The sequence below is a fragment of the Pleurodeles waltl genome, chromosome 7 (genome assembly GCF_031143425.1).
Source record: "Pleurodeles waltl isolate 20211129_DDA chromosome 7, aPleWal1.hap1.20221129, whole genome shotgun sequence".
NCBI lineage: Eukaryota > Metazoa > Chordata > Amphibia > Caudata > Salamandridae > Pleurodeles > Pleurodeles waltl.
The window spans coordinates 172,971,865-172,991,968 of NC_090446.1; the positions used below are offsets into that span (position 1 = coordinate 172,971,865).

Sequence of the window (20,104 nt, forward strand, 5' to 3'; positions counted from 1 at the left end):
TAATATAGCAGCATGAACTGTTGGTGAGATATCAATGAACAGTGCTGAGATCTGTCAATTTATCGTGATGCAAGCACGATTGCCCGGGTATGTGATGGAGTGTGCGGGAGGGCTCGGTTCTCAGACAGAAACCCAAAGCATCCTCGAGTAACATAGTTCACACTTATGTCTGCAGATGCCAGAAAAAGTGAAAACGTATGATCCGGTCACTGCAAGAATCAGCTTCACCAACCCACTGCCTGAGTCCTTGAGCGACTGCGTGCTCACAGTAGCAGGGAGAGGACTGGTGTCAAATGGGAGGATGTACAGGTAACAAACCGCGAAACGAAATCAAGACAGCTGCTCAAATAACTGCCAAAGTACACTAAATGTGATGGTTTACAAGGAAAATCAGACATGTCCGGGGCAGCAGAGGGCATCAACCAGGCACCAATGAGACTTCCAGGAACAGTGTTTCGTGTAAATTGAAAGGGAAGGCGAAAAGGTAGCAGGAGTCTTAGAGATTACCGGTGTGCCACCAGGTAACAGTAAAGTCACATTCGGCCAATAAGTAGAATAGCTGTGTCTTAATTTCATTTCATCATTAAATTTCTATACTATAGTTTTGTTAACTTTCTTATTTTTAAATGGTTATTTTAGGTGTTCATATGATCAATAAAAATACAAAGACTGAATTCACAGTACGAAGAAATATACAAAATTCCATAAATATACAATCAGTTAGATGTTAACTTGATATTTGAATTAAAGACATTTTATTCATTCAACTAGGAAGGGAAATTATAGACAAATTTAAATAGAATTATCAAACCCACTCCAGATATCATCAAATACGCGAAAGGCCCTAAAAGGTTTTGCTAAACTTTTTCTGAGCCACATATATATATATATATATATATTTTTTTTTTTGCTCGTATTTCAAAAACAACTAGTTCTTTGGCCTTCTGTACAGCAATAGCCACATATCTAGCGATTATTATTTCTAAAACCCACCATCTACAGGCCCCTTTGGGTGAAATTCCCAGATGCCGAGAGTAACCAAATAATCCCAAAATTGCATTACAATTAAGAACCACAGTGAGGGGAACTGCACTCAGGTGTGTAATGGAAACAATTTGTGACCTGGGCATTTAATCCTTTTTGCCCGTGTCTTCTTTATTAATGGCTTCTTTTCAAATCACATGCCATAGAGCACCAACCCATTTCACAAAAAGGCTAACACTGAACTTGTGACTTCTTTGTTACTTCTCAGGCTTCCTTTCCCTTTGTCTTCTCTTTCAGCAGGGAGTTTGTCTCCTTTCTCTATAAGATTCCTTTCCTTCATGTTTCCACAAAACGATGAACTTTGTAAGCCACCACCAAGTCTTTATGTCACTGCTTGTCCTTCGTTTTTATAATATATCTGCTCTGTCTTCCTTATTAAACCCTCCTTTCTAGCCTCGCTAGTCTTCGTCCATCACACGCAACAAAGTCCACTGCAAGCAATGGATTTGCTCAACAGAGACATGTCTTATATTCCGTCATGACCCTGACCTTTGCTCCACACTGGAAATATCATACACTTTCTTCATGGTGCATATCATAGGAGCGTGCCTTTCTTCTACATCTATTAGCCACTGCACTCATACTTTCTTTTCCTAGCTTCACTGGCTAGCGTCACCTTGGAGCCCTGGAACATTTAATTGTCATTGCTCAAATGTCACCAAATTCCTCTTTCCCTAGGCCTTTACCCTCAAGTGAAGCTTCTCCTTGTAAGTGATATGTATACCATCTCCCGCCTGTTCTCTACGATTGTTGCTTCCCGGTGCCATCTACAATGGAGCCTATTTCCCATCTACTCATCAATTGAAACTCCCATACTTCCACCTCTTTTTAGGTCGAAGCCTACCAGACAGCACAGCTGCCTGGTTTGCTGAAGACTTCTTGGGGACATTCAGAAAGCTTCCCCAAGAATGCAATCCGCCTGTTGCTTACCATTGGCTGTGTGGTTTGTAACCCACATTTTATGGCTATTTGCTGTCTTTATTTGTTTTAGGCTGTCCAAGTTCGGTTTGTCCCTCCTTCAGAGCAAATCCTTTTCACACTACCGCTCCTTGTATTCTTCATTCTGTAAAAACGTCTGTAAGTCTTGTTCTTATCACATTCTTGTCACATTTGCTGTGCATTCAAAGACAGAGGTCAAATGTCAGGCCTGTCTTATGAGGAGGCTTGGTGTTTTCTTTTTCATACTTCAAAGTGAGGGGATTTATGTAACAATCTTGCTGGATAGTAGGAGTAGAAGAAAGTTTTTTTTTCTAGCACACAACATTTAAATGAACTGTGCAAGTAGTCCAGAATATATCAAAATAAATTAAGCACAAATGAAGCACATTTTTGTTCATTCTGAAGAATGCTGGATACCAATACTTTAATGCAGTGGTCTCCAAACTTTTGAATGCCGCGCCCCACCCCCCCCAGTTGAAAATAAAAAATCATTGGGGGCCCCCTCAGAATTCTTTTATAAAGATGGCAATATTTAAATATGTCTAGACATATTTAACCCCTTCTATGCGGGCACCTCCCTGGTGCGGGTCACGACCAGTGGCCGACACCAGGGAGGGTGTTAATAAATCCTCGGGTGCGATTATTTTTTTCACCCCGGGAGACAAGGAAGCTTCCGTGTTTCCCCCCGCCCCCCACCAGCACCTTTGTGACGTCAGGGCGCCGCCCCTTTCTTACGAGGCCTTCTGACAGTGTTTCCTGGCCCCCGGGGGCATTTAAAAAAAAAAAAGGTAGGTGCCCCCCAGGGGAATTTCTTTTAAAAAAATAAAATAAAATAAAATAAAAGGACAGGACAGCCCGTGGGCAGGGTGACCCCCTGTGGGGGCAATATTTTTTTTTAGATGTTGTAGGGTTTCCCTGGGGGCCATTTTGGCCCCCAAGGAAACCATACAACAACTAAAAAAAAAAAAAAATCTCTATATATAGATATATCTATGTACATGGATATATCTATAGATATATCTATGTAGATAGATATATATATAGAGATAGATCTATATATATCAATCAATCAAAGAGATTTATAAAGCGCGCTACTCACCCGTGAGGGTCTCAAGGCGTGGGGGGGGAGGGGCTGGGAGGGTCACTGTTCGAAAAGCCAGGTTTTGAGGCCCTTCCTGAAAATAAGTAGGTTTTGGGTCTTGCGAAGGTGGGTTGGGAGGGCGTTCCAGGTTTTGGGTGCAAGGTAGGAGAAGGATCTGCCCCCGGTGGTGGGTTGTTTGATGCGGGTGACAGAGGTGAGAGAGAGGTCAGCTGAGCGGAGGTTTCGTGTGGGGGTGTGGAAGGTGACTCTCGTTGAGGTAGGCAGGGCCTGTGTTGTGGAGTGATTTGTGTGCGAGGATGAGGATCTTGAAGGGGATCCTTTCGTCAATGGGGAGCCAGTGGAGGGATTTGAGGTGTGGAGAGATGTGTTCGTGTCGGGGGAGTTCGAGGATGAGTCGTGCTACTGAGTTCTGGATGCGTGTAGTTTGCGCTTGAGTTTTAGAGTGGTGCCGGCGTAGAGGGCGCTTCCGTAATCAAGTCTGCTGCTGATGAGTGCGTGACAGTTTTTCTGGTCTCTGTGGGGATCCATTTGAATGTTTTTTTCAGTGTACCGAGTGTGTTGAAGCATGAAGAGGTGAGAGCGTTGATTTGTTGGGTCATCGAGAGGGAGGAGTCTAGGATGATGCTGAGGTTGCGTGCGTGGTTGGCGGTGGTGGGTGCCGGGCCTAGCGTGGTGGGCCACCATGAGGGGTCCCAGGTGTTTTTGTGTGGGCCAAAGAGGATTATTTCGGTTTTGCTTGAGTTGAGTTTCAGGTGGTTGGCTGTCATATATATATTACTTTTGTCAATATGTGTGTGGTTTTCCTGGGGGGGAAAAGGGTCAGACTTGTCTAGTGGCAGTTTTAGTGCCATAAAGAAGCGCAGAAGGTTTATATGCCTACTGCAAAGAGCAAATCTGTATTTTATGTAAATAGCGGAGTACATTAGTAAAGTCAGCCATTACCTGCGCTATAATACCAATGAAATGTATGTGCGGGGTGGAGGGCGTCTATGGAGAGATGAAGGGCACTTTTGCTGGGTGGTAATGAGGGAATCCGAGGAGGAGGGAGTGGGAGCACCAATAATGATTGTTGGACTGGGCGCAGGAGGTGCTAAAGACTGTGACGAATGGTATGTGACAAGGTATTTTTTGAGTGTCTTGAAAGAACGTGCTGATTGAGGGAAGAAGCGCAAGTAAAGTGGCCTCTACTGTTTCACGTATCTCACACACACCATCGATTTTGTGACTGTCTACATAGGCTAGTGTTTTAGAGCAACAGTTTAGCCAATAGCAGAGATGGCATCTTGATGGATGACTGCTGCCTGCACTCGGGTTATAGAGGACCGCTCTGACATAGGATCAGAGACTGAGACATCAGATACTGAGACAGCATCTGAGGGATAGGACAATAGCGCAGAGTGTGGGAGTGATTTTTCAGTCGGAGGAGTCCCATTCGATAACTCCTCTTCCAGTACATTATGAGGGAGGTGATGAGGACAGTCCTGCTGTCCCTTCGCAAGCTGTTTGTGCAACTGGGTAATAGTGGGTTAGCCCAACCCAGAGAGCAGGTGAATGCGGCGGCAAGCGGAGAGAGAGTGCTCTCTTGGGAGCTCCCCAATTTAGTTCAGCCCCAAATTCCACCACCCAAATCGTATTGTGGAGACATCAAAATTATCTATGGCAAAACAAACTGGTTTTGTAAGGCAGGCACCTGTGTTTTTGGTCCTGGGTTCGGCGGCCATATAGAGAAACATACTAAACCCAAACATTTCTGGAAACTAGACATTCGGAGGAGTCCACAGAGGTGTGACTTGTGTGGATTCCCCAAAGTTTTCTTACCCAGAATACCCTGCAAAGCTGAAATGTTAAATAAAAACTATTTTTCTCACATTTCTGTCACACAAACTACAGGAATATGCTGGGATCCACAAAATTCCTACCACCCAGTGACTCCTCACCTGTCCTGATAAAAACACTACCCCACTTGAGTGCCTACACCTAGTGCCTGCGTCAGGAATGGATCCCCCCCCCCCCCCCAGGGTCAACAGCTGCCTCATGTAAGGACCAACATTGACCGTTGTGTGATCTATTCCTGTCGCGGGCACCAGGCCTACCCACACAAGTGAGGTATCATTTTTATCGGGAGACTTGGGGGAACGCAGGGTGGAAGGAAATTTGTGGCTCCTCTAAGATTCCAGAACTTTGTCACCGAAATGTGAGGAAAACGTGTTAATTTAGCCACATTTTGAGGTTTGCAAAGGATTCTGGGTAACAGAACCTGGTCAGAGCCCCACAAGTCACCTCATCTTGGATTCCCCTGGGTTTCTAGTTTTCAAAAATGCGCTGGTTTGCTAGGTTTCCCCAGGTGCCGGCTGAGCTAGAGGCCAAAATGCACAGGTAGGCACTGTTTTCTATGAAAAAATTTGATGTGTCCACGTTGTGTTTTGGGGCATTTCCGGGCGCTAGGCCTACCCACACAAGTGAGGTATCATTTTTATCGGGAGACTTGGGGGAACGGTGGGTGGAAGGAAATTTGTGGCTCCTCTCAGATTTCAGAACTTTCTGTCACTGAAATGTGAGGAAAACGTGTTTTTTTAGCCACATTTTGAGGTTTGCAAAGGATTCTGGGTAACAGAACCTGGTCAGAGCCCCACAAGTCACCCCATCTTGGATTCCCCTAGGTCTCTAGTTTTCAAAAATGCACAGGTTTGGTAGGTTTCCCTATGTGCCGTCTGAGCTAGAGGCCAAAATCTACAGGTAGGCACTTTGCAAAAAACAGCTCTGTATTCTGTCAAAAAATGTGATGTGTCCACGTTGTGTTTTGGGGCATTTCCGGTCGGGGGCGCTAGGCCTACCCACACAAGTGAGGTATCATTTTTATCGGGAGACTTGGGGGAACGCTGGGTGGAAGGTAATTTGTGGCTCCTCTCAGATTCGAGAACTTTCTGTCACCGAAATGGGAGGAAAACGTGTTTTTTTTAGCCACATTTTGTGGTTTGCAAAGGATTCTGGCTAACAGAACCTGGTCAGAGCCCCACAAGTCACCCCATCTTGGATTCCCCTAGGTCTCTAGTTTTCAAAAATGCATAGGGTTGGTAGGTTTCCCTAGGTGCCGGCTGAGCTAGAGGCCAAAATCCACAGCTAGGCACTTTGCAAAAAAACAGCTGTTTTCTGTAAAAAAATAAAAAAATAAAATGGGATGTGTCCACGTTGTGTTTTGGGGCATTTCCTGTCGCGGGCACTAGGCCTACCCACACAAGTGAGGTATCATTTTTATCGGGAGACTTGGGGGAACATAGAATAGCAAAACAAGTGTTATTGCCCCTTATCTTTCTCTACATTTTTTCCTTCCAAATATAAGAGTGTGTGTAAAAAAGACGTCTATTTGAGAAATGCCCTGCAATTCACATGCTAATATGGGCACCCCGGAATTCAGAGATGTGCAAATAACCACTGCTCCTCAAAACCTTATCTTGAGCCCATTTTGGAAATGCAAAGGTTTTCTTGATACCTATTTTTCACTCTTCATATTTCAGCAAATGAATTGCTGTATACCCAGTATAGAATGAAAACCAACTGCAGGGTGCAGCTCATTTATTGGCTCTGGGTACCTAGGGTTCTTGATGAACCTACAAGCCCTTTATATCCCGCAACCAGAAGAGTCCAGCAGACAAAACAGTATATTGCTTTCAGAAATCTGACATCGCAGGAAAAAGTTACAGAGTAAAACATAGAAAAATGGCTGTTGTTTTCAGCTCAATTTCAATATTTATTATTATTTCTGCTGTTATTTTCTGTAGGAAAACCTTGTAGGATGTACACAAATGACCCATTGCTGAATTCAGAATTTTGTCTAGTTTTTCAGAAATGTTTAGCTTTCCGGGATCCAGCATTGGTTTCACACCCATTCCCGTCACTAACTGGAAGGAGGCTGAAAGCACCAAAAATAGTAAAAATGGGGTATGTCCCAGTAAAATGCCAAATTTGTGTTGAAAAATTTGGTTTTCTGATTCAAGTCTGCCCGTTCCTGAAAGGTGGGAAGATAGTGATTTCAGCACCAAAAACCCTTTGTTGATGACATTTTCAGGGAAAAACCACAAGCCTTCTTCGGCAGCCCTTTTTTCCCATCTTTTTGAAAAAACAAAATTTTCACTGTATTTTGGCTATTTTCTTGGTCTCCTCCAGGGGAAACCACAAACTCTGGGTACCATTAGAATCCCTAGGATGTTGGAAAAAAAGGACGCAAATTTGGCATGGTTAGCTTATGTGGACAAAAAGTTATGAAGGCCTAAGCGCGAACTACCCCAAATAGCCAAAAAAGGGCTCAGCACTGGGGGGGGGGAAGGCCCAGCAGCTAAGAGGTTAAACATTGCAATTAAGTACTGCTATCTATTGAAAAATGCAATAACATGCTTCTCCTTAAAACAAAGTCCTGTTATCTGTATAATTTTTCTTTCGGCCAGAGTATGGCACTCCCCCTGGGATCACCTGAGGCCCCCGTAGGGGGAGAAGACCTCTGCTTTAATGTGATCAAAACAAATCAATGCACTAGGTCAGCGGTTCTTAGCATTTTGACCTCTGCGTACCGCCCTTTATCATTACTGTAATCAGGGACCCCACTGAGTGATTGCTGAAAGCTAGGGACCATGGCCTAATTATTTTTGATGATTTGTACTGCAAAACAAAATACAACAAATACAGAAACAAGCATTCATCAAATACACAAATGATAATTTTATTTAGTTCACAAGCATCGCACAGCCCATACTGCATTCTGTTTGATGCACTTGCACTGCTCTCAAAAATCAGTCTGAGGATACCAATTTTATTTTTAGCCTCCAATTCCAAATTCCTTCACATTTAAGGGCTTAGACCAGGATGTCCCACTACGGCTGGATCCATGCCAAATTGTTTCTTTTTTAATTTACATTAATTATATGTATATTTTTCCATGTGAATATCCTGAACATATGACCTGGACCTGAGACTTTACGGACCAAATTTAGACAACCCTTGCAGATTTACATTTCTAGGAGTTCCTCATTTCACAATTTCAGTGTTTCAAGGTAATATGTGATAACCTTCTTTCCCATCCTGATTTCAGGTTCTGCACCATCGAGCCTGGAGGCAGCTTCACCCAGCTTGTGCAGTTCACGCCCACACAGACAGGACTCCGTAGGTTGAACGTGGACCTGGACTGCAGCAAATTTCAAGATATTCAAGGCTTCAAGAGCTTGGAAGTCCTAGCAGATGCAACACCTTAAGTAGAAGCAATACCAAACAAAACAGGCACCCACGCAACAAGAACATGTTATACCAAGACAAACCTACAAAGACTAGATTTTATTTGTTTTTAAATTATAATTGAGACAATGTAGAGACACACAAATAAAGTCTGCCTTTATATAAAATAAAACACTTTTTTTTGCACAATAGAGGTGGATTAACTGAAATCTTGGTAAGAAATAAATTTAGAAGTGTTCACTGATAATTAAGTGCATATGAGAATTATGTATCGAGGGAACTCTGAGGGAGAAATAAAATTAGATGAGAGGATTCAGCAGAAGGGAGATAAGGCAAATGAAAAGGGACAGGAGATAAAACAGTGAATCAGAACACTGTAAAAATCCTGTGCATTTAATAAATGTCTGTATTGTGGAACACTTCAAACTCTACATGGGAGGGGTTTATACAGCAGGAAAATTATCACCAGTCACTCATTCTGGGTTTCTTGAAGAGAACACAGGCTCTGCCTCAGAAAAATACAACTTTGCCCTCTTTGGCAGTCTGGAAGCCCTTTAAATTTCCCAAAAAAGCAAGAGATCAAAGTCAGAGTTTCGGCCTTGGCGGTATTATCCTTATATCCTCTTAGCCGCAGCAAGTAAGGTGCTAGTACCCACAAGTGCAGTAGGTGGAGATGGTAGTATCCATGAAACCAACCAGGATTCGTATTCTCCAGAGAAAATGTTCGTCCGTAAGAAGACAAAATTTAAGGCCACTGAAGCACATAGGTAGTATGTGCATCCGAGGACACTTACACAAGCATCCTCTAGTCCTCCCCATGGTTTGCCCAGTATTTTTCAATAAGTTGTGCATTCGTGCTCCAGACTTTGCCCGCGTCATTAGTCTCTGCTGGAAGGAACTATTAGTATTTCAAGTCCAAAAAAAAGCCTTTGACATTTTTTCATGGGAATGCTAAAGATCATGCTGGGTCAATTCCTTTATTTTATTCATGTTATGATCCACTGCACCATCAAGGAATGTGACCCATCCAGCTTCTGATTCTGGACATATGTGACTTGCCCTACAAAAAGAGAAGAAATTAAATAGGAAGACATTTAAATACACACTGCTCACATTTAATTTGGTTAAGTAATATAAAACTGATCCTCTCAAATTTAGGGAATAGCTCCACTTTTTGAACAAGGTATATATAAGCAGGAATGAATATAGTTTTACCTCAAAATAATACATACCCAATATATGATATGTAAATTAGAAAAAAAACGTTTTTCACAAATATTCTACACTCATGTAAGCCAAGAATAAAATAGAAGTGCAAAAAAACAAGAGTTGTGTAAAAAAAAGCATGAGGCATTTTACATTTTTGTCATGCTTAGATTTCTGCACAAATTTGACAGTTGTTAGATGGAAAGATGTCAACTTTTAAGTATTTTTAAAAGCTTCTCCAACTTCTCAAAATGATTGAAGGAAAAGGGAAAAAGGGGGCTGTGAAATAGTCTAAAACAAGTAATCTTAGAGGTATATTTTATTCCATGAAGCAGCTTCTTTTAGCCGGAAAATTATTTCATCAGCATTAGAAGGTGCACAAAGGTGACAAACAGACACACTTCACAATCTTTACAGTTACTTCAAGGCTTGTCAGAAGCTTTTGTGAGGACCATGTCAATAATTAAAAAGTGGGGACATATGAATGTCATCCCCACAAAATTAGGGGACATTATGACACTTCAAAGCACAATAGACCCATAAAACTGAGACACCTGTATTTACTATCCAGCACCTCTAAGCTACTGAATTACGTGAGAGATATCCTTGTTTGCGACAGTATCACACAAATGTGACAGTATAACCAGAAGCAGTGCAGACATTTATCACCCAGTCAGAACTGCTGATAGCAGAACTACAAGCTTCCTATGTCAAGCTCAGCAAAACAATTGGAAAAACAGAAAATTATTTCCTTATTTTCGTTTACCATATAAACTGAAAACAGCAAACAAGATTACCTTACTTAATAAGCCATTTAGAGCTGTCTAAATTACCTCTAAATATTAATAATGCATACAGAGACAATCACCATGCTTAGAAAAATACCCAGGATTTACCTACCAGCACCTGGCTACCAGCTTTAAAACTAAAAAAATGCTAGTGCTATTTTACCTGACAATGAAAATGTCACTTACCCAGTGTACATCTGTTCGTGGCATTAGTCGCTGCAGATTCACATGCTGTGCATAGTCCGCCGTCTGGTGTTGGGTCGGAGTGTTACAAGTTGTTTTTCTTCAAAGAAGTCTTTTCGAGTCACGAGACCGAGGGACTCCTCCTCCTTTGTTTCCATTGCGCATGGGCGTCGACTCCATCTTCGATTGTTTTCCCCGCAGAGGGTGAGGTAGGAGTTGTGTATGTTAGTAATAGTGCCCATGCAATGGAATGAATAAGTATGTACAGAATAAAGTTTAAGTAATATATTTACAAATGTACAAATGTTGAAGATTACTTCCATACGGCTACAGGCTCCCGGGGAGGCGGGTGGGCGCATGTGAATCTGCAGCGACTAATGCCACGAACAGATGTACACTGGGTAAGTGACATTTTCAGTTTGGTGGCATGTGTAGCTGCAGATACACATGCTGTGCATAGACTAGTAAGCAGTTATCTCCCCAAAAGCGGTGGCTCAGCCTGTAGGAGTGGAAGTAGTTTGAAATAGAGTTCTTAGTACGGCTTGACCTACTGTGGCTTGTTGTGCGGATAGCACGTCTACACAGTAGTGCTTAGTAAATGTGTGAGGCGTAGACCATGTGGCTGCCTTACATATTTCGTTCATTGGAATATTTCCTAGGAAGGCCATGGTAGCGCCTTTCTTTCTGGTTGAGTGTGCCTTTGGTGTAATGGGCAGCTCTCTCTTTGCTTTAAGGTAGCACTTAACTATCCATCTGGCTATACCCTGTTTTGATATTGGTTTTCCTGTATGAGGTTTTTGAAATGCAATAAACAGTTGTTTTGTTTTCCTAATTAGTTTTGTTCTGTCAATGTAGTGCATTAGTGCTCTTCTGATGTCTAATGTATGTAGTGCCCTTTCAGCTACTGAGTCTGGCTGTGGAAAGAACACTGGTAGTTCTACTGTTTGATTTAAGTGGAACGGTGAAATAACTTTTGGTAAAAATTTAGGATTAGTTCTTAGAACTACCTTATTTTTGTGTATTTGAATAAAAGGTTCCTGTATAGTAAACGCTTGAATTTCGCTTACTCTTCTTAGAGATGTAATGGCAACGAGAAATGCAACCTTCCACGTTAAGAATTGCATTTCGCAAGAATGCATGGGTTCGAAAGGTGGACCCATGAGTCTTGTTAAGACAATGTTGAGGTTCCATGAAGGAACAGGTGGTGTTCTTGGTGTTATAATTCTTTTTAGGCCTTCCATAAACGCTTTAATGACAGGTATCCTAAATAGTGAAGTTGAATGGGTAATCTGCAGGTATGCAGAAATCGCTGCGAGGTGTATCTTTATGGAAGAGAAGGCCAGATTTGATTTTTGCAAATGTAGTAAGTATCCTACTACATCCTTTGGAGATGCATGTAATGGTTGAACTTGATTACTATGGCAGTAGCAAACAAATCTTTTCCATTTACTTGCATAGCAGTGTCTAGTGGATGGCCTTCTAGCCTGTTTTATGACCTCCATACATTCTTGGGTGAGGTTTAAATGTCCGAATTCTAGGATTTCAGGAGCCAGATTGCTAGATTCAGCGATGCTGGGTTTGGATGCCTGATTTGTTGTTTGTGTTGTGTTAGCAGATCTGGCCTGTTGGGTAGCTTGACATGGGGTACTACTGACAGGTCTAGTAGTGTTGTGTACCAGGGTTGTCTTGCCCATGTTGGTGCTATTAGTATGAGTTTGAGTTTGTTTTGACTCAATTTGTTTACTAGATATGGAAGGAGAGGGAGAGGGGGAAAAGCGTATGCAAATATCCCTGACCAATTCATCCATAGAGCATTGCCTTGAGACTGCCTGAGTGGGTACCTGGATGCGAAGTTTTGGCATTTTGCGTTCTCCTTTGTTGCAAATAGGTCTATTTGAGGTGTTCCCCAAATGTGGAAGTAAGTGTTTAGAATTTGGGGGTGAATCTCCCATTCGTGGACTTGTTGGTGATCTCGAGAGAGGTTGTCTGCTAGTTGATTCTGGATCCCTGGAATAAACTGTGCTATTAGGCGAATGTGGTTGTGAATCGCCCATTGCCATATCTTTTGTGCCAGGAGGCACAGCTGTGTCGAGTGTGTTCCCCCGTTTGTTTATATAATACATTGTTGTCATGTTGTCTGTTTTGACAAGAATGTATTTGTGGGTTATGATGGGTTGAAATGCTTTCAACGCTAGGAATACTGCTAACAACTCGAGGTGATTTATATGCAACTTCGTTTGATGTACGTCCCATTGTCCTTGGATGCTGTGTTGATTGAGGTGTGCTCCCCAACCTGTCATGGAAGCATCTGTTGTTATCACGTATTGTGGCACTGGGTCTTGGAAAGGCTGCCCTTTGTTTAAATTTATACTGTTCCACCATAGAAGCGAGATGTATGTTTGGCGGTCTATCAACACCAGATCTAGAAGGTGACCCTGTGACCATTGCGATGCTAGGCACTGTTGTAAGGGCCTCATGTGCAGTCTTGCGTTTGGGACAATGGCTATGCATGAAGACATCATGCCTAGGAGTTTTAATACCATCTTTGCATGTATTTTTTGTGTCGGATACATGGCTTGTATAACCTTGTAAAAATTTTGAACCCTTTGTGGACTTGGAGTGGCTATCCCCTTTGTTGTGTTGATTGTCGCTCCTAAGTATTGCTGTGTTTTGCACGGCAGAATGTGTGATTTTGCATAGTTGATGGAGAAACCGAGTTTGTAGAGGGTTTGTATGACATACTCTGTGTGGTGTGAACACTTTGTTAGGGAGTTGGTTTTGATTAGCCAATCGTCTAGGTAGGGGAACACGTGTATTTGCTGCCTTCTGATATGTGCAGCTACTACTGCTAGGCATTTTGTAAATACTCTTGGTGCGGTTGTTATACCGAACGGCAACACTTTGAATTGGTAATGTATTCCCTTGAATACGAACCTTAGGTATTTCCTGTGCTAGGGATGTATCGGTATGTGGAAATACGCGTCCTTTAGATCTAAGGTTGTCATATAGTCTTGTTGTTTTAGCAGTGGTAATACGTCTTGTAGCGTGACCATGTGAAAGTGTTCCGATTTGATGTAGATGTTTAGTGTTCTGAGATCTAAGATTGGTCTCAGTGTTTTGTCTTTTTTTGGTATTAGAAAGTACAGTGAGTAAACTCCTGTGTTCCTTTGTGTACGTGGTACAAGTTCTATTGCGTCCTTTTCCAGTAATGCCTGAACTTCTAATTCCAGAAGGTCTAAATGCTGTTTTGACATGTTTTGTGTTTTTGGTGGGACATTTGGAGGGATTTGGAGAAATTCTATGCAATAACCATGTTGGATAATTGCTAAGACCCAAGTGTCTGTTGTTATCTCCTCCCAAGCTTTGTAAAATTGGCTTAGTCTTCCCCCCACTGGTGTTGTGTGAAGGGGTTGAGTGGCTTGTGAGTCACTGTTTGGTTGTAGGGGTTTTGGGACCTTGAAATTTTCCCCGGTTTCTAGGGAATTGTCCCCCTCTGTACTGGCCCCGAAAGCCTCCCCTTTGGTACTGTCCCTGGTAGGTAGACGGTGTTGATTGTGAGGTGCTGGCTTGTGTGGCTTGACCCCGAAACCCCTCTCTGAAGGGTGTTCTGCGAAATGAGCCAAAAGTGCCTCTGCCCTGCAGGGAATAGAGTGCGCCCATGGCCTTGGCTGTGTCAGTGTCCTTTTTCAATTTCTCAATTGCCGTGTCCACATCAGGTCCAAACAATTGTTGTTCGTTGAACGGCATATTGAGCACTGCCTGTTGTATCTCGGGTTTAAACCCGGATGTGCGCAACCATGCGTGCCTTCTTATGGTTACCGCGGTATTTATTGTTCTTGCAGCTGTATCCACTGCATCCATAGAGGAGCGTATTTGGTTATTAGAGATATTTTGTCCCTCCTCGACTACTTGTTTTGCCCGTTTCTGTAATTCTTTGGGTAGATGCTCGATGAGATGCTGCATCTCATCCCAATGGGCTCTGTCATATCGCGCTAGGAGCGCCTGAGAGTTCGCGATCCGCCACTGGTTTGCAGCTTGTACAGCAACCCTTTTTCCAGCTGCGTCGAACTTGCGACTCTCTTTGTCCGGAGGTGGGGCGTCGCCTGATGTGTGCGAGTTGGCTCTCTTGCGAGCTGCCCCTACTACAACTGAATCTGGTGGCAGTTGTGATGTGATAAAAGCAGGGTCTGTGGGCGGTGCTTTATATTTTTTCTCCACCCGTGGAGTTATCGCTCTGCTTTTGACAGGGTCTTTAAAGATATGTTTTGCGTGCCTTAGCATTCCCGGGAGCATAGGCAGGCTTTGATAGGTGCTATGGGTGGAGGAGAGGGTGTTGAAAAGGAAGTCATCCTCGACAGGTTCTGAGTGTAACGACACGTTATGGAACTCTGCTGCCCTAGCTACCACCTGTGCATACGCTGTGCTGTCCTCAGGTGGTGAGGGCTTGGTAGGGTACTGTAGGAAGTTGGCTCTGTATGTGCTATTTCAAAGTAAGGAATAGCATGCACAGAGTCCAAGGGTTCCCCTTAGAGGTAAAATAGTGGTAAAAAGAGAATACTAATGCTCTATTTTGTGGTAGTGTGGTCGAGCAGTAGGCTTATCCAAGGAGTAGTGTTAAGCATTTGTTGTACATACACATAGACAATAAATGAGGTACACACACTCAGAAACAAATCCAGCCAATAGGTTTTGTTATAGAAAAATATATTTTCTTAGTTTATTTTAAGAACCACAGGTTCAAATTTAACATGTAATATCTTGTTTGAAAGGTATTGCAGGTAAGTACATTAGGAACTTTGAATCATTTAAATTGCATGTATACTTTTCAAGTTATTCACAAATAGCTACTTTAAAAGTGGACACAGTGCAATTTTCACAGTTCCTGGGGGAGGTAAGTTTTTGTTAGTTTTACCAGGTAAGTAAGACACTTACAGGGTTCAGTTCTTGGTCCAAGGTAGCCCACCGTTGGGGGTTCAGAGCAACCCCAAAGTTACCACACCAGCAGCTCAGGGCCGGTCAGGTTCAGAGTTCAAAGTGGTGCCCAAAACGCATAGGCTTCAATGGAGAGAAGGGGGTGCCCCGGTTCCGGTCTGCTTGCAGGTAAGTACCCGCGTCTTCGGAGGGCAGACCAGGGGGGTTTTGTAGGGCACCGGGGGGGACACAAGCCCACACAGAAATTTCACCCTCAGCGGCGCGGGGGCGGCCGGGTGCAGTGTTAGAACAAGCGTCGGATTCGCAATGTAAGTCAATGAGAGATCAAGGGATCTCTTCAGCGCTGCAGGCAGGCAAGGGGGGGCTTCCTCGGGGAAACCTCCACTTGGGCAAGGGAGAGGGACTCCTGGGGGTCACTTCTGCAGTGAAAGTCCGGTCCTTCAGGTCCTGGGGGCTGCGGGTGCAGGGTCTTTTCCAGGCGTCGGGACTTAGGTTTCAGAGAGTCGCGGTCAGGGCAAGCCTCGGGATTCCCTCTGCAGGCGGCGCTGTGGGGGCTCAGGGGGGACAGGTTTTGGTACTCACAGTCGTAGAGTAGTCCGGGGGTCCTCCCTGAGGTGTTGGTTCTCCACCAGCCGAGTCAGGGTCGCCGGGTGCAGAGTTGCAAGTCTCACGCTTCTTGCGGGGAGTTGCAGGGGTCTTTAAATCTGCTCCTTTGGATAAAGTTGCAGTCTTTTTGGAGCAGGTCCGCTGTCCTCGGGAGTTTCTTGTCGTCGTCGAAGCAGGGCAGTCCTCAGAGGATTCAGAGGTCGCTGGTCCCTTTGGAAGGCGTCGCTGGAGCAGAGTTCTTTGGAAGGCAGGAGACAGGCCGGTGAGTTTCTGGAGCCAAGGCAGTTGTTGTCTTCTGGTCTTCCTCTGCAGGGGTTTTCAGCTAGGCAGTCCTTCTTCTTGTAGTTGCAGGAATCTAATTTTCTAGGGTTCAGGGTAGCCCTTAAATACTAAATTTAAGGGCGTGTTTAGGTCTGGGGGGTTAGTAGCCAATGGCTACTAGCCCTGATGGTGGGTACACCCTCTTTGTGCCTCCTCCCAAGGGGAGGGGGTCACAATCCTAACCCTATTGGGGGAATCCTCCATCTGCAAGATGGAGGATTTCTAAAAGTTAGAGTCACCTCAGCTCAGGACACCTTAGGGGCTGTCCTGACTGGCCAGTGACTCCTCCTTGTTATTCTCATTATTTTCTCCGGCCTTGCTGCCAAAAGTGGGGGCCGGGGCCGGAGGGGGCGGGCAACTCCACTAGCTGGAGTGTCCTGCGGTGCTGTGACAAAGGGGTGAGCCTTTGAGGCTCACCGCCACGTGTTACAGCTCCTGCCTGGGGGAGGTGTTAGCATCTCCACCCAGTGCAGGCTTTGTTACTGGCCTCAGAGTGACAAAGGCACTCTCCCCATGGGGCCAGCAACATGTCTCTAGTGTGGCAGGCTGCTGGAACTAGTCAGCCTACACAGATAGTCGGTTAAGTTTCAGGGGGCACCTCTAAGGTGCCCTCTGGGGTGTATTTTGCAATAAAATGTACACTGGCATCAGTGTGCATTTATTGTGCTGAGAAGTTTGATACCAAACTTCCCAGTTTTCAGTGTAGCCATTATGGTGCTGTGGAGTTCGTGTAAAACAGACTCCCAGACCATATACTCTTATGGCTACCCTGCACTTACAATGTCTAAGGTTTTGCTTAGACACTGTAGGGGTACAGTGCTCATGCACTGGTACCCTCACCTATGGTATAGTGCACCCTGCCTTAGGGCTGTAAGGCCTGCTAGAGGGGTGTCTTACCTATACTGCATAGGCAGTGAGAGGCTGGCATGGCACCCTGAGGGGAGTGCCATGTCGACTTACTCGTTTTGTCCTCACTAGCACACACAAGCTGGCAAGCAGTGTGTCTGTGCTGAGTGAGAGGTCTCCAGGGTGGCATAAGACATGCTGCAGGCCTTAGAGACCTTCCTTGGCATCAGGGCCCTTGGTACTAGAAGTACCAGTTACAAGGGACTTATCTGGATGCCAGGGTCTGCCAATTGTGGATACAAAAGTACAGGTTAGGGAAAGAACACTGGTGCTGGGGCCTGGTTAGCAGGCCTCAGCACACTTTCAATTGTAAACATAGCATCAGCAAAGGCAAAAAGTCAGGGGGCAACCATGCCAAGGAGGCATTTCCTTACACAACCCCCCCCCCAAACGAAAGAGGATGAGACTAACCTTTCCCAAGAGAGTCTTCATTTTCTAAGTGGAAGAACCTGGAAAGGCCATCTGCATTGGCATGGGCAGTCCCAGGTCTGTGTTCCACTATAAAGTCCATTCCCTGTAGGGAGATGGACCACCTCAACAGTTTAGGATTTTCACCTTTCATTTGCATCAGCCATTTGAGAGGTCTGTGGTCAGTTTGAACTAGGAAGTGAGTCCCAAAGAGGTATGGTCTCAGCTTCTTCAGGGACCAAACCACAGCAAAGGCCTCCCTCTCAATGGCACTCCAACGCTGCTCCCTGGGGAGTAACCTCCTGCTAATGAAAGCAACAGGCTGGTCAAGGCCATCATCATTTGTTTGGGACAAAACTGCCCCTATCCCATGTTCAGAGGCATCTGTCTGCACAATGAACTGCTTAGAATAATCTGGAGCTTTTAGAACTGGTGCTGAGCACATTGCTTGTTTCAGGGTGTCAAAGGCCTGTTGGCATTCCACAGTCCAGTTCACTTTCTTGGGCATTTTCTTGGAGGTGAGTTCAGTGAGGGCTGTCACAATGGATCCATATCCCTTCACAAACCTCCTGTAATACCCAGTCAAGCCAAGGAATGCCCTGACTTGAGTCTGGGTTTTTGGAGCTACCCAGTCCAGAATAGTCTGGATCTTGGGTTGGAGTGGCTGAACTTGGCCTCCACCTACCAGGTGGCCCAAGTAAACCACAGTTCCCTGCCCTATCTGGCATTTGGATGCCTTGATAGAGAGGCCTGCAGATTGCAGAGCCTTCAAAACCTTCTTCAGGTGGACCAGGTGATCCTGCCAGGTGGAGCTAAAGACAGCAATATCATCAAGATAAGCTGTGCTAAAGGACTCCAAGCCAGCAAGGACTTGATTCACCAACCTTTGGAAGGTGGCAGGGGCATTCTTTAAACCAAAGGGCATAACAGTAAACTGATAATGCCCATCAGGTGTGGAGAATGCTGTTTTCTCTTTTGCTCCAGGTGCCATTTTTATTTGCCAGTACCCTGCTGTCAAGTCAAAGGTACTTAAGAATTTGGCAGCACCTAATTTGTCTATGAGCTCATCAGCTCTAGGAATTGGATGAGCATCTGTCTTGGTGACAGAGTTGAGCCCTCTGTAGTCCACACAAAACCTCATCTCTTTCTTTCCATCTTTGGTGTGAGGTTTGGGGACTAAGACCACTGGGCTAGCCCAGGGGCTGTCAGAGCGCTCAATTACTCCCAATTCCAGCATCTTGTGGACTTCCACCTTGATGCTTTCCTTAACATGGTCAGACTGTCTAAAGATTTTGTTTTTGACAGGCATGCTGTCTCCTGTGTCCACATCATGGGTACACAGGTGTGTCTGACCAGGGGTTAAGGAGAAGAGTTCAGGAAACTGTTGTAGGACTCTCCTACAATCAGCTTGCTGTTGGCCAGAGAGGGTGTCTGAGTAGATCACTCCATCTACTGAGCCATCTTTTGGGTCTGATGATAGAAGATCAGGGAGAGGTTCAGACTCTGCCTCCTGATCCTCATCTGTTACCATCAACAGATTTACATCAGCCCTGTCATGGAAGAGCTTAAGGCGGTTCACATGGATCACCCTCTTGGGGCTCCTGCTTGTGCCCAGGTCCACCAGGTAGGTGACCTGACTCTTCCTTTCTAGCACTGGGTAAGGGGCACTCCATTTGTCCTGGAGTGCCCTGGGAGCCACAGGCTCCAGAACCCAGACTTTCTGCCCTGGTTGGAACTCAACCAGTGCAGCCTTTTGGTCATACCAAAACTTCTGGAGCTGTTGGCTGGCCTCAAGGTTTTTGGTTGCCTTTTCCATGTACTCTGCCATTCTAGAGCGAAGGCCAAGTACATAGTCCACTATGTCTTGTTTAGGCTCATGAAGAGGTCTCTCCCAGCCTTCTTTAACAAGAGCAAGTGGTCCCCTTACAGGGTGACCAAACAGAAGTTCAAAGGGTGAGAATCCTACTCCCTTCTGTGGCACCTCTCTGTAAGCAAAAAGCAGACATGGCAAGAGGACATCCCATCTCCTTTTGAGTTTTTCTGGGAGCCCCATGATCATGCCTTTTAATGTCTTGTTGAATCTCTCAACTAAGCCATTAGTTTGTGGATGGTATGGTGTAGTGAATTTGTAAGTCACTCCACACTCATTCCACATGTGTTTTAGGTATGCTGACATGAAGTTGGTACCTATGTCAGACACCACCTCCTTAGGGAAACCCACTCTGGTAAAGATACCTATGAGGGCCTTGGCTACTGCAGGGGCAGTAGTCGACCTAAGGGGAATAGCTTCAGGATACCTAGTAGCATGATCCACTACTACTAGGATGTACATATTTCCTGAGGCTGTGGGAGGTTCCAGTGGACCAACTATGTCCACACCCACTCTTTCAAAGGGGACCCCCACCACTGGAAGTGGAATGAGGGGGGCCTTTGGGTGCCCACCTGT

At 44.8% G+C, this 20,104-nt stretch overlaps 2 protein-coding genes across 3 annotated transcripts in view; one reads left to right on the forward strand and one right to left on the reverse strand.

The window, feature by feature from the left end:
• Positions 1-8,499, forward strand: part of LOC138303915 (protein 4.2-like) — an 84,400-nt gene extending 75,901 nt beyond the window's left edge. The window contains exons 12-13 of the mRNA XM_069243471.1: positions 176-309; positions 8,169-8,499. Of these exons, the coding sequence (XP_069099572.1) occupies positions 176-309; positions 8,169-8,328 (294 nt within the window). The 3' untranslated portion in view covers positions 8,329-8,499. The remainder of the gene's footprint in view (positions 1-175; positions 310-8,168) is intronic.
• CCNDBP1 (cyclin D1 binding protein 1) overlaps positions 7,779-20,104 on the reverse strand; it is a 105,660-nt gene continuing 93,334 nt past the window's right edge. For both annotated transcript variants that reach the window (XM_069243472.1, XM_069243473.1), the window contains one exon: positions 7,779-9,368. In XM_069243472.1, the coding sequence (XP_069099573.1) occupies positions 9,260-9,368 (109 nt within the window). In that variant the 3' untranslated portion in view covers positions 7,779-9,259. The remainder of the gene's footprint in view (positions 9,369-20,104) is intronic.